This window comes from Eurytemora carolleeae, unplaced genomic scaffold (genome assembly GCF_000591075.1).
Source record: "Eurytemora carolleeae unplaced genomic scaffold, Eaff_2.0 scaffold1464, whole genome shotgun sequence".
Taxonomy (NCBI): domain Eukaryota; kingdom Metazoa; phylum Arthropoda; class Copepoda; order Calanoida; family Temoridae; genus Eurytemora; species Eurytemora carolleeae.
The window spans coordinates 56,278-68,643 of NW_019397354.1; the positions used below are offsets into that span (position 1 = coordinate 56,278).

Genomic DNA, 12,366 nt, shown 5'->3' on the forward strand with positions numbered 1-12,366 from the left:
TGAAAAATGTCAATTAAAAATTAGTCGTGTTAGTATCAATATTTAAATATGAACAAGAAAGTTAATTTTTGAATTAAGCCACGTGAAATTCGATCCTTATTCCTTATGCTATTGTTGGAAAAAAATGACCTAAATCTCTAGATTCGCTTAATTTGATCTTAGTTTTTGGCACTCCAGCACTCCAGTCTTTATTTTGATAATGTTCATACTCATGAACCAACCAATCCCTTCCTGTCCTTCGAGTCTTCTTTAATTTGATAATGTTCATACTCATAAACCACCTAATCCCTTCCTGTCCCTCAAGTCTTCTTTGTTTTTATAATGTTCATACTCATGAACCAACCAATCCCTTCCTGTCCCTCAAGTCTTCTTTATTTTGATAATGCTCATACTCATGAACCATCCAATCCCTTCCTGTCCCTCAAGTCTTCCTTGTTTTGATAATGTTCATATTCATGAAATAACCCGAAACCCCCCAGCACTTCATTCTTCCTTGTTTTGATAATGTTCATACTCATGAACTAACCCCCCCCCCCCTGCACTTCAGCCTTTTTTGTTTTGATAATGTTCATATTCATGAATTATGCCCCGCGGATTTCAGTCTTCCTTGTTTTGATAATGTTCATACTCATGAACTATCCCCCCCTGGCCCCCCTGGCAATCCTATACAATGAGTTTGGAAAGAAGGAAAGACCGAAACCCCTGCCAAAAGATAGACCCCCCTCCTCCCTCACAGTCAATAATTTTGGCAGACTTTCAAACTTTTACAATCAATTCTGGCATAGACTTGGAATACCATTCCAAATATACCAGATATATGTACACATTATGCATAGTAAAGATTTTATCCACATGTACTGAAATTATACTTACTTTTTCTACCAAAACAAAAGTAAAATTTCAACTCTTGACAAAATCCAAAGCTCTGAACGGATTAAAATATATTTGGTATATGCAAACTTCTTTACGTATAAAAAACGTTCTAACATATAACATAATATCTCCCATGGTTATTAATATGATAGGATTTATTTTGAACCCAATTAAAACACATAGATATGATATAAAAGAAAATGTGAATGAAAATATAGGACTATGTATACGTAGACAAGAATAAAGCTTATATAAAGGAAGCATAGAAGTATTAAGAACATTATATTCAGTGGACTCAGGAGTAAAGGGTTTATAACGGGAGGATCTAGGTTTAGGAGAAGAGGATCTAGGTTTTGGAGTAGAGAATATAGGTTTAGGAAGAAAGGATCTAGGTTTAGGAGTAGAGAATCTGGGTTTAGAAGTAGAGGATCTAGGTTTTGGAGTAGAGGATCTAGGTTTAGGAGCTGAGGATCAAGATTTAGAAGTATAGAATACAGATTTAGGAGTAGAGGATCTAGGTTTAAAAGTAGAGGATCTAGATTTAGGAGTAGAGGATCTAGGTTTTGTAGTAGAGGATCAAGGTTTAGGAGTAGAGGATCTAGGATTAGGAGTAGAGGATCTAGATTAAGAAGTAGAGAATGCAGGTTTAGGAGTAGAGGATCCAGGTTTAGGATTAGAGGATCTAGGTTTAGAAGTCAAGGGTCTTGGTTTAAAAGTAGAGGATCTAGGTTTAGAAGTAGAGGATCTAGGTTTAAGAATAAAGGATCTAGTTTTGGGAGTAGAAAATCTAGGTTTAAGAATAGAGAAATCTTGGTTTAGAAGTAGAGGATCTAGGTAAAGTCTAGGATTAGGAATAAGGAGTTCTAGTGGAGCATGAATGTCTAGCTGAGGAAGAAGGGGAGCGAGCTCTTTTTGAGGATGAAGGTGGGGGAGGGGTGTAAAGAATTCTGGGTTTTCTTTAATTCTTCGCAGGTGGACGCATTGGACAGACGTGATTCATCAGCTGTTTGTTCTTCATAAAACTTCTTCCACAGAAATGACAGGTTCCCGTATTCCTCTGAAATGTATTATAGAGGAATTCAGTTTAGAAGAAAGAAATGATGTTAGTTATATCTCTTTCCGCATTATGGAACTGAGTACTTTCCACAAAATCTAATTTTCTAATCCTTTTCTCTTTTTGCAACCCTTTGTCGTACACCTTTGACATTTTAAACTATGAATTTGTTAAATGAAAAAGTTTGAAATACCAAAAGTTTACACCATCAGAATGCCAAGATATAATAATTAGAAATTTGGGTTAGTAGCAAGAACATAGTTCCTTTAAAGGGAGTGACCGGCAACGTATGGTAGTTGAACTGATAATTCAGTTTTGTAAAGATTTTTTTTAGGATTCATTGGGATCTATCAGACGTTTTTACGGTGCATATTTGTTAAGCAAGCGTGCAAATTCAATTTTTAAAATTCTCCTTCATTTTCCATTCTGGAGAGATGCTTTTGAGAATCATTTTTTTAAATAACAACGACGGAAAATGTAACAAAAATTCTAAATATTTCTTCAAATTCTTCAAATTTCATCGTTTAGTTAGTTTACTGTCGATATTTTGTTACATTTCTCGTGGTCGTCATTGAATAATTTAAAAAAAACTTATTCTCAAAACCATCCCTCCAAAATGGACAATCTATTAGGATTTTAAAGATTGAATTCGCACTCTTGCTAAACAAATATGCACCATAAAAACGTCTGATCGATAGTTCTCAAATGATTCCTAAACAATTACTCTATAATACTACATTCACAGTTCAACTACCATACATTGCCTGTCACTCCCTTTAAAGGAACCAGTCCCCTCCTAGCAACGAAAACTAAGAACCCCCCCCCCCATATACTAAATATATCCGGTGAGAAACCCGGAACTAGAATCTGTTGATACCTGAACTGAAACTGAAGCTGGAGAGATCAATGTTGAATCCTTGAGTTTAACACTGGAGAGAGAAAGCGGAGAGTGTAATGCCGGAGGGAGGATGGATAGATGTGAGGTTGGAGATGGTTGGCTCTGAGAGGTTAAATGTAGAGGGGAGGGGAGGGATGTATGTCCTGCAGAAGGATGAGAGAAGAGAAGAGGTCTTCGAACCATTCTTATTGGAGAAGACTGGTTACTCCGTTCCTCTAAACAAAAGTCATGTTATAAAATATTCGTTTTTGGTCTCTGATCATACGAAATATTCCTTGATCATTTAATTGATCATTCACATGGACTTTTTATTTTGTCTATGTCTAGACTACTCCCGTAGTATACTCTAGGATACTCCCCTGGTATACTCTAGACTACTCCCCTGATATACACTAGACTACTCCCCTGGTATACTCTAGACTACTCCCCTGGTATACTCTAGACTTCTCCCCAGGTATACTCTAAACTACTCACCTGGTATACTCTAGACTACTCACATGGTTTACTCTAGACTACTCCCCTGTTATAATCTAGACTACTCCTCTAGTATACTCTGAACTACACCCCTGGTATACTCTAGACTACTCCACTGGTATACTCTAGACTACTCCCCTGGTATACTCTAGACTACTCCCCTGGTATACTCTAGACTACTCCCCTGGTATACTCTAGGCTACTCCCCTGGTATACTCTAGACTACTCCCCTGGTATACTCTAGACTACTGAATAGTCTATATATTTATATATATATGACTATGTATGGTGTAGAGGAGGTGGAGTAAGGTTGGGTGTATATGTTGGTTGAGTTGGCAGAGTAAAGGTCTAGAATCTGCCAAGGAATAATATCGCTATACCTCGTCCTGCCAACTAGTATTCAATCTACGACATGCCAACGGTTTACGAACCCTCCGCCAAGAAATTCTGAAACTCGTGGTTTTTCTGTCATAGACAATATTTCTAGATCTTTCTTCTACACTCCTTAAATATTTGTCAGATTTCATTTTCTCATCAATCCATCAATCTAATTATTAATTCATTGTTGATTTTCTATTTTCTGTTTACAGATTTCTCATTATGCCTTTCAACAATGAAAGATTGATTTCAACAAGTATATTTCGTAGTATTTTGGTGTATTCTATGTGTTTCTCGCTGTATTGTTTTGATTGTTTTCTGTATTCCTGAGTATAAACACGTATGTGCGAACATATATTTCTTTGTTTCTCTTTTTTTCTTAGTATTTCTCTCAGTTATCAACTACTTTTCATTTATCTGTTTATTTATACTGTAGTTTTCTTGTTTGTTTATATATCTGCATATCTGTGTGATTTTCTCTATTTAACTAATTGCTCTAATTATCCCTGTATTTCTCTATATTCAACTAATTATCCCTTTTCTCTATATTCAACTAATTATCCCTGTATTTCTCTATATTCAACTAATTATTTCTCTATATTCAACTAATTATCCCTGTATTTCTCTATATTCAACTAATTATCCCTGAAAATCTCTATATTCAACTAATTATCCCTGTATTTCTCTATAATAAACTATAATTATCCCTATATTTGTCTATTCTAAACTAATTATTTCTATATTTATCTATTCTAAATTAATTATCCCTGCATTTCTCTATTCTAAACTAATTATCCCTGTATTTCTCTATAATAACAAACTTATCCCTATGTTTCTCGAAAGAAAATTAATTATTCCCGTATTTCTTTGTATTATCTGGGTTTGATCCAACCTTCTGATGAACATATTGTTTTATTTCATACTTGGATCAAAATTCATCTTTCTTGCCAAACTGTTGTATAGAGTGTATGAAACCTGGTGGGATGAGTAAACTATTTAAATAACTGAAGTTACTGTTTAGATTTAAGTACAGGGTTACCCACAAAGGATGAGACTTCAGAGACGACTGTACGGAATTTATCCAGTCTTTTTTCTTACAATTGTGGTATCCTACAGCTGTAACGGAATTGATTCTTTGCCCAAATTGAGTTTGTTGGATAAAATAATTTAAGTTTGAAATATCAAAGGTTTACACCATAAAGGGATCAAAAAGATTTAAGATCGGTGTCGCATTAAAAAACGCCTGGGCGTGAGATTATGTCTGGGGTACTGTGATTAGGTAAACTACCCGGCCGTAATATTTCCCTGGGGCTCATTTTAACGTATTATAGTTTTGTTTTAAATCTCTAGCTTACTTATTTCTGCTTTCTAACTCGTAATCAAGGTAATATACTAAAGGTAGGGTTAGTAGGGTTTCTGAACACTTTGACTAATTTAAACTGCTAGCAATTAGTTTTTATAAAAATATCATTAATAAAGATCGTAAACAGATATCGGAACTTTCCTGCTGTTTCTTTGCCTTAAACCAGTTTTTGTACAGTAAGATGTAAGCTAACCCTACCCCCCCCCCCCCTCCTACCTTTAGTATAGATACTTTGCTCGGCGGAGTATGTGAACAAAACCTACCGACCCAAAAAATGTTTATCTCCTAAATTCTATCTGTGTAATCTTTGTTTTACCTCTTTTATACTCATCAAATCTTTCTCCGTTCTCCTCCTCATCCTTCTCCTGCTTTACATAAACCTGAATATTTCATAGTTTCAAAATCCTAGTCAAATAATGTATAGCGGACAGTTTATAGGATTAGTTTTTTCTGTGATTTTCTTTTCTGGGTATTGTGATAAAAACGTTTTGAGATGACAGAAACGCAAACTGATTTACTTTTTGGTGAAAACATCCTTTTATTTGGAAATAATTACATCTTTAAAACCCCCTGTGCTAGTTAATAGAAAGTAAATGTTAAAAAACGTGGAAAAACGGATTTCCGAGAATAAGGACGAGACGGGGTAAGATTAGGAACAAGAATTTTCACCTCACTAACTTTGATAATTTGCTTCTTCTGAGAACTCTGTTCCTCTGCTCCAAGTTCATTCTCAATATTTTCCTTCATACTAATCCCAATATTCCTGGACGCATCAGTAAACTTTCGCTTTCTCTCCGACCCTCTCTCTTCATTCCCATCCTTGGTTCCTGCTCTTCGTCCTGGTTCAGGTGGACTCCCATCCGAACCTGACTCATATCTAGGCCGTTTTGACAGGTTTAAAGTATCCGTGTCTGTTGATTCTCTCTTATCCTTGTTATCAGGTTTAGGGGAGACGGATGGACCAGAAGATTTTTCAAGATCAGCAAAGGAAGGATCTCCCTCGGCCAGTCCTCTGGAAATATTCATTATTAATACATTATATTATATTATCAGCTCTTACATTACATTTTCAGCTCCTACATAATATTATCCGCTCCTACATTATATTATCAGCTCCTACATTATATTATCAGCTCCTATATTATATTATCAGTTCCTACATTATAATATCAGCTCCTACATTATATTATCAGCTCCTAAATTACATTATCAGTTCCTACATTATCTTTTTAGCTCCTATATTATATTATCAGCTCCTACATTATAATATCAGCTCCTACATTATAATATCAGCTCCTACATTATATTATCAGCTCCTACATAATATTATTAGCTCCTATTATATATGATCAGTTTCTACATTATATCATCAGCTCCTACATTATGTTATTAGCTCCTTTATTATATCATCAATTCCTACATTATATTATCAGTTCCTACATTATATTATCAGCTCCTACATTATATTATCAGCTCCTACATTATCTTATTAGCTCCTATATTATATTACCAGTTCCTACATTATATTATCAGCTCCTATATTATCTTATTAGCTCCTACATTATATTATCAGTTCCTACATTATATTATCAGTTCCTACATTGTATTAACAGCTCCTACATCAGTTCTACATAATATTATCAGCTCCTACATTATATTATCAGCTGTTACATTATATTATCAGCTCCTACACTAAATAATCAGCTCCTACATTATATTATCAGCTCCTACATTATATTACCAGCTCCTACATTATATTATCAGCTCCTACACTAAATAATAAACTTTTACCTGATTCCTAAAGATTTTGCAGCTGAAATAAGACTGAAGAGTTCTGTTTGAGGAACACTAACTTCTCCTCTATACATATACTGGAGTAATCTCTCGAAATCTCTGCTGCTAACATCCTAAACCAAGATACATTCAATTCTTCACCATTTCATTAACAGGAATTTATTTACTTTTTGATACAAGAAATCAATGTAAATGAGATGGACATCATTCAAACTTTTGAGTTTACAGTTGGTTTTACTTTTCCTTCTGTGAACACTTTATCAAACTGTTAAAACGCAATATGAAAATACTTTCCCTTCTGTGAACACTTTATCAAACGGTAAAAACGCAATATGAAATACTTTCCCTTCTGTGAACACTTTATCAAACGGTTAAAACGTAATATGAAAATACTTTCCCTTCCGTAAACACTTTATCAAACGGTAAAAACGCAATATGAAAGTACTTTCCCTTCTGTGAACACTTTAGCAAACGGTTAAAACGTAATATGAATATACTTTCCCTTCCGTGAACACTTTATCAAACGGTAAAAACGCAATATGAAAGTAATTTCCCTTCCGTGAACACTTTATCAAACGGTAAAAACGCAATAAGAAAATACTTTCCTCGCAGAGAGTGCAGGTTGGATATTACGATATCTTCAGTTCCTCGCAGAGGGTTCAGGTTGGATATTACGATATCTTCAGTTCCTCGCAGAGGGTGCTTGGATATTACGATATCTTCAGTTGCGTTTTTTTCCCCGATTTAAGAAGAACATCAGTTTTTCAAAAAGATTGAATTACTTCAATTTTAATATTTATATAACAATACCTTGTAAACTATTCTGTTTATCTAACTCCATACCTGGAGAAGTATTTTTATATTTGACCCTATCTTTAGGAATATTCTCTATATCTTACCCTACCTGGAGAAGTATTCTGTATTTCTAACCCAACCTGGAGAAATATTTGATAACTAAACCTACCTTGAGAAGTTTCCTGTATATATAACCCTACCTTGAGAAAGATGACGGGATGCTTCCCCTCCCCATTGTGTCCTGTAACGACCAGCCTGAAGTAGTGTGAGGAGAGTGCCAGTACTAGACGATGGGCGGAGTACATGGTTTCTCCCGCCCACACGCTTACATCAGTCAGTACATCCCCTGGGGTAGTATAATTTTTAACATAGTTCAAGGCATAATAATCATTAAAAGTGGGTCATTATAATAATCATTATTTTTTTCAGGATGATACTAATAAAAACAATTGCGATAGTAATACTAATTATTTTTATGACAGTAATGATGATAGTAAAGAGTGATTGTAATAATGATAATTATTATTAAATGATCAGGAAACAATATGTGGTATTCAAGATAAATAATAATAATTATATAGAGGAATAAAAATCGTTCATGTTAATAATTTTTATAAATATTATTGTTATCATAATCTTTAATGTTATTTTCATCATCATCATCATAATTCTATTTTTAAGAACCAGAACACAACGTACATCAATCATAAGAAGAAGGTAATCAAGATAAATGGTTATAACACTAATAATAATAATACCTGATGCCAGCTCCGACATTGCGGTAATAATCGAGGCATGATGATCGTTCCAAGCAAGAAGATATTCCTCACACATCCTTCCTACTCCGTGGTTCCTCGGTAAATGTTGTATATCTAGGATCTGCGTAAACATTTGGCTCAGCTCCAACTCTGCTCACCATGCTTGCCAAATCAATATAAACATATATATATATATATGTATATATATATATATATATATATAGATATATATATATCACATAACATCTCCTCCAACAATAACCTACCTTTATTTATAAAACCAAGAAAAAGGGTCTGTTAACGTGATTCAGGTTAAATCCTGGTACTCAAATCAATCGTTGAAAGGAATTGAGTCCTTACCACAAACCCTGATTTTATATCCCCATATCTTTGCAACCCAATGTCGCGGACCTTAGATATTTTAAACTATGAATTATGTTAGATCGAATAGTTTAAGTTTGAAATATCAAAGGTTAAAACCATCAAGTGGCAAAGATACAGGGATAAGAAAATTTGAATTTTTGGCAAAGACTCATTCCTTGGTATGTAAATAAGGAATCAAACTCACTGTCTTTAAAACATATATAGATACTTTTAATTCATTTTCCATAATAACCAAAATTGTTTAGATTTAATTTGAAAAACTTAAAGCACTTTAAAGGGTGTATCCAAAAAAACAGTAGTTAATTTGACATTAAAAATATTTACAAAAAATGTCCGATCTAAGGGTGCAAACACATTGGATCAGGATCGGTGTTGCGTACTTTTCCAAGTGCGACTTCCCAAATGATAATTTCCGAAGTGACAACTTCTTAAATAATAAGATAAGGATAAACGGCATTTTCCCATGGATGAGGGCATTATTAAATGAATAAAGTTTGTTACTTCATTTTTAACATTTTGGCTGCATACACCGGACACTCCTTTTTTTTAAAAAATCTTGATATATAACTAGAACTTTCAAAGCAAGACAATTCATAAAGTCTTTCTTGCTTGTATGGAAATCTGCTAAATGCCTTGCCGGGGCTAGAGTAAACACTGCTGAAAACATTTCTAATTTAACCATCAATTATATTTATAATTTATTTGTGTAAATTCTAAACTTTATCCTATGTAATATAGCCTTGTTAAAAAGTATTTCTCTAAGGTTAACAACATAGAATACGGAAATTGGAAAACAAAACTCTTACAATTTGTTTTGGCTGTGGTTAGGTTAGGTTAGTGGGCCGAGCGCTGAAGCTATAATTTGATTTTAGGAAAATAAAGCACATTATCTAAAGTTAGGTTAGGCCCTCTGAGGCTCCGAAGGTTACAATGGGGGGGGGGGAGGCTGAACTCTGCGACTGGGATGGGTTAGGGGGCCGTGCACAACAGATGTAATTTGATTTCAAGAAAATGTAGTACATCAAATAGATTGTCGAGTACAAGTATTGACAACCTATTTGTAGTCTATTATAAAAGGTTAGGTTAGACCCTCTGAGGCGCCGCCGCAGACTACAATGGGGACCGAGCGTTGCGGCTAGGACGGGCTAGGGGGCCGGGGCTGCAGCTATAATTCAATTTTAAAAAATATAGTACATTATCTAAGGTTAGGTTACAAAGGGGGGGGGGCAATTACTGCGGCTAGGACAGGCTGTTCACTTGGGAAATTGTCATTTCGAAAAATTTAAATTTGGGAAGGTGCCTTATTTCCTTCATGGGGAAGTTGTCACTTGGGAAATTTTCATTTGGGAAAACATACATTTGGGAAGTTCCCACTTGGGAAATTACCTATCATCATGCAGATCATCTAAACTAGACAGAAGGAAAACCACTTTGTGACGTCACGTGACTATAGTTTTTAGTAGAAGTAAATATTTCCATTAACTCATAGCGCCGATTGAAAAATTCAAAACTCTGATGGTGTATTTCTGGACCTACGCCCATCCGTCCTACTGCCAATCCGACCTACTAGCACGTGGTTTTACAGCTGCTAGATGGACTTCGGACCGAAGCGCCCGGCCTCCTAGCCTGTCCTAGCCGTGGCGCTCGGCCCCCTAGCCGCAGTGCTCGGCCCAGAAATTCTCTTAACCTAACCTAACCCTCAAATAATACAAAAATAAACAGCTGTCGTATGTCGGATGTCGGACTCGGACTCGGTAGAAGAGCGGATCAACATTACCAATTTGAGATAGATAGAAAGATAGATGTTACTGCCAAACTTTTTCTATTGGTTCAGAATAGACCACAAACACATGACTGAACCGTGATTAGATCAGGCGCTAATGGACTCGGCATACAGGAGTGCATGACATCGTAGCTCCACTAGCTTGGATTGCACAAGCATGAGAAAAGAAAATTAATTTGGTTACATACAGGGTGTCCCAAAAAACATGGGAATTCAGTGACGAATTCGATATCGTCTTTGTTATGAATTAGCATTGTAATACCTAATTTCAAAAGCCATAATATTATTATGTCTGATAGAGTTTATTTTATGAAAAGGGTAAAAGACTGTAAAGATGTGTCTATAATGTCTCCGCAAGATGAACAGTGAATACGGACAAGTTTACTTTGTTTGTATACTGTAATTTTCTTGTTTTACTAAGTACAACCGTATGCAGTCAAAACATAAACAAACAAAATGTAAACATAGCAGACGAAACTCTTACAGATTACAGCTTTCTCAGTAGGTATCACTATACTAAATCAAAGAATTATTTGAAAAGACGATATCGAATTCGTCACTGAATTCCCATGTTTTTTGGGACACCCTGTATTAGAAATATAAAACATTTTTGTTCTGCTCAATAACTCTGAAATTAAAGGAGTTATGATTGAAAACATTTCAGGATCAATCTTGTACTGATATACTTACAATTTCAAATCAAATCATATAATTTTCTGCAGTAATAATAAATCAAAACAGTTATGAACAAAACATTAGTATACTAAATATATATAAAATTACTGCAGCAGGAGAGCTTTGATAGCTTAGATCCGTTTTCACACAGCTCTCCTATCATCTTTAAGACAATAATTTGTTAAGAAGGTTAGAGATGGCAGTTAGTTTAGTTTGACGTGAACTAAAGTTTTTGCAGGAAACTTAACAAGTTGGACTTCTCAATTCTAAATACAGGGGACAAATATTGCATCTAATGAGCTTTCCAAAATGTGGTCTACCTTCTTTGTATCTTAAAAGTTATTAGACATTTGAACCGTTATGTTGATTTTAAATAAACTGGAATTTTAAAATATTTCCCAAAATCTCAGTCAATTTTCAAGGTAAAAAAATGGTAGACCACATTTTGGAAATCCCGAGACTAGAAGTTTTCAGTTTTGTTCTAACTCGGATATTACAAAATTATTTTAACGAAATAATCCCGCATGGACCAAAAACAATATAAAAGTCGTCATTAATTCCCATGTTTATTGGGACACCCTGTAGTTTTTGAATAGATTTGTTGCTTATATGTTCTTTCAGGATCAAAATTTGGCAGAGTGCAAGAAAAGCAATTGTTTTCAAAATCGTGTCTTTCTTAGATTATGCCAAACTTTGACACTGACAGAAAATATAGGAAAAGTTTCTGAACTTTTTTATTAAAAAAGTTTAATAAAAGCAACCCTTTTAAATTTTGGAAGTTTTAATAAAAGTTTTCAGAAAACGATCCAAAACGATCCAAAACGATCCAACAACACTTGGTGTAAAATAAAAACGAGAAGTTACTTGAGCGTAAAAATTCTTTTCTTAGTTATGAGATTGACGTGAATTTGAATTGAATCGTAAGTATTGGTAATGTTTTCCAACCATCAGCCTCCAAGCTTTTCTTTAAGCATCTTGGGAATCTAGGAACAAGGCTAAAACCAAATCTCAAATTAAACTTAAATATATAAAAAGTAGAACTTGTGTGAGAATATGAAAGAAGAAAATGAAAAATATCAAACACTCCGAACTCTTTCAAATCTATTATGAAATGTCGTCTTCCATGTCTTCAACATA

General features: G+C 34.5%; 1 protein-coding gene across 1 annotated transcript; it reads right to left on the reverse strand.

Moving 5' to 3' along the window:
- Positions 1 to 1,010: 1,010 nt before the first annotated feature.
- On the reverse strand, positions 1,011 to 8,509 carry LOC111713696 (longitudinals lacking protein, isoforms H/M/V). Its single transcript, XM_023488628.1, has 7 exons — positions 8,388 to 8,509; positions 7,830 to 7,975; positions 6,832 to 6,947; positions 5,710 to 6,052; positions 5,357 to 5,420; positions 2,805 to 3,040; positions 1,011 to 1,930 (listed from the first exon to the last, which is right to left on the reverse strand). The coding sequence occupies exons 1-7, from the start codon at positions 8,461 to 8,463 to the stop codon at positions 1,832 to 1,834; spliced, it is 1,080 nt and encodes a 359-aa protein (XP_023344396.1). The 5' UTR covers positions 8,464 to 8,509; the 3' UTR covers positions 1,011 to 1,831.
- Between the last annotated feature and the right edge of the window lie 3,857 nt (positions 8,510 to 12,366).

Excerpts from the sequence above, each read along its gene's own strand:
- LOC111713696 (XM_023488628.1), bottom strand. The coding sequence starts at position 8,463 with ATGTGTGAGGAATATCTTCTTGCTTGGAACGATCATCATGCCTCGATT. Across the intron at positions 7,976-8,387 it reads AATGTCGGAGCTGGCATCAG|GGGATGTACTGACTGATGTA; the intron begins GTATTATTATTA and ends ATACTACCCCAG. Across the intron at positions 6,948-7,829 it reads ATCCCGTCATCTTTCTCAAG|GATGTTAGCAGCAGAGATTT; the intron begins GTAGGGTTATAT and ends ATCTTGGTTTAG.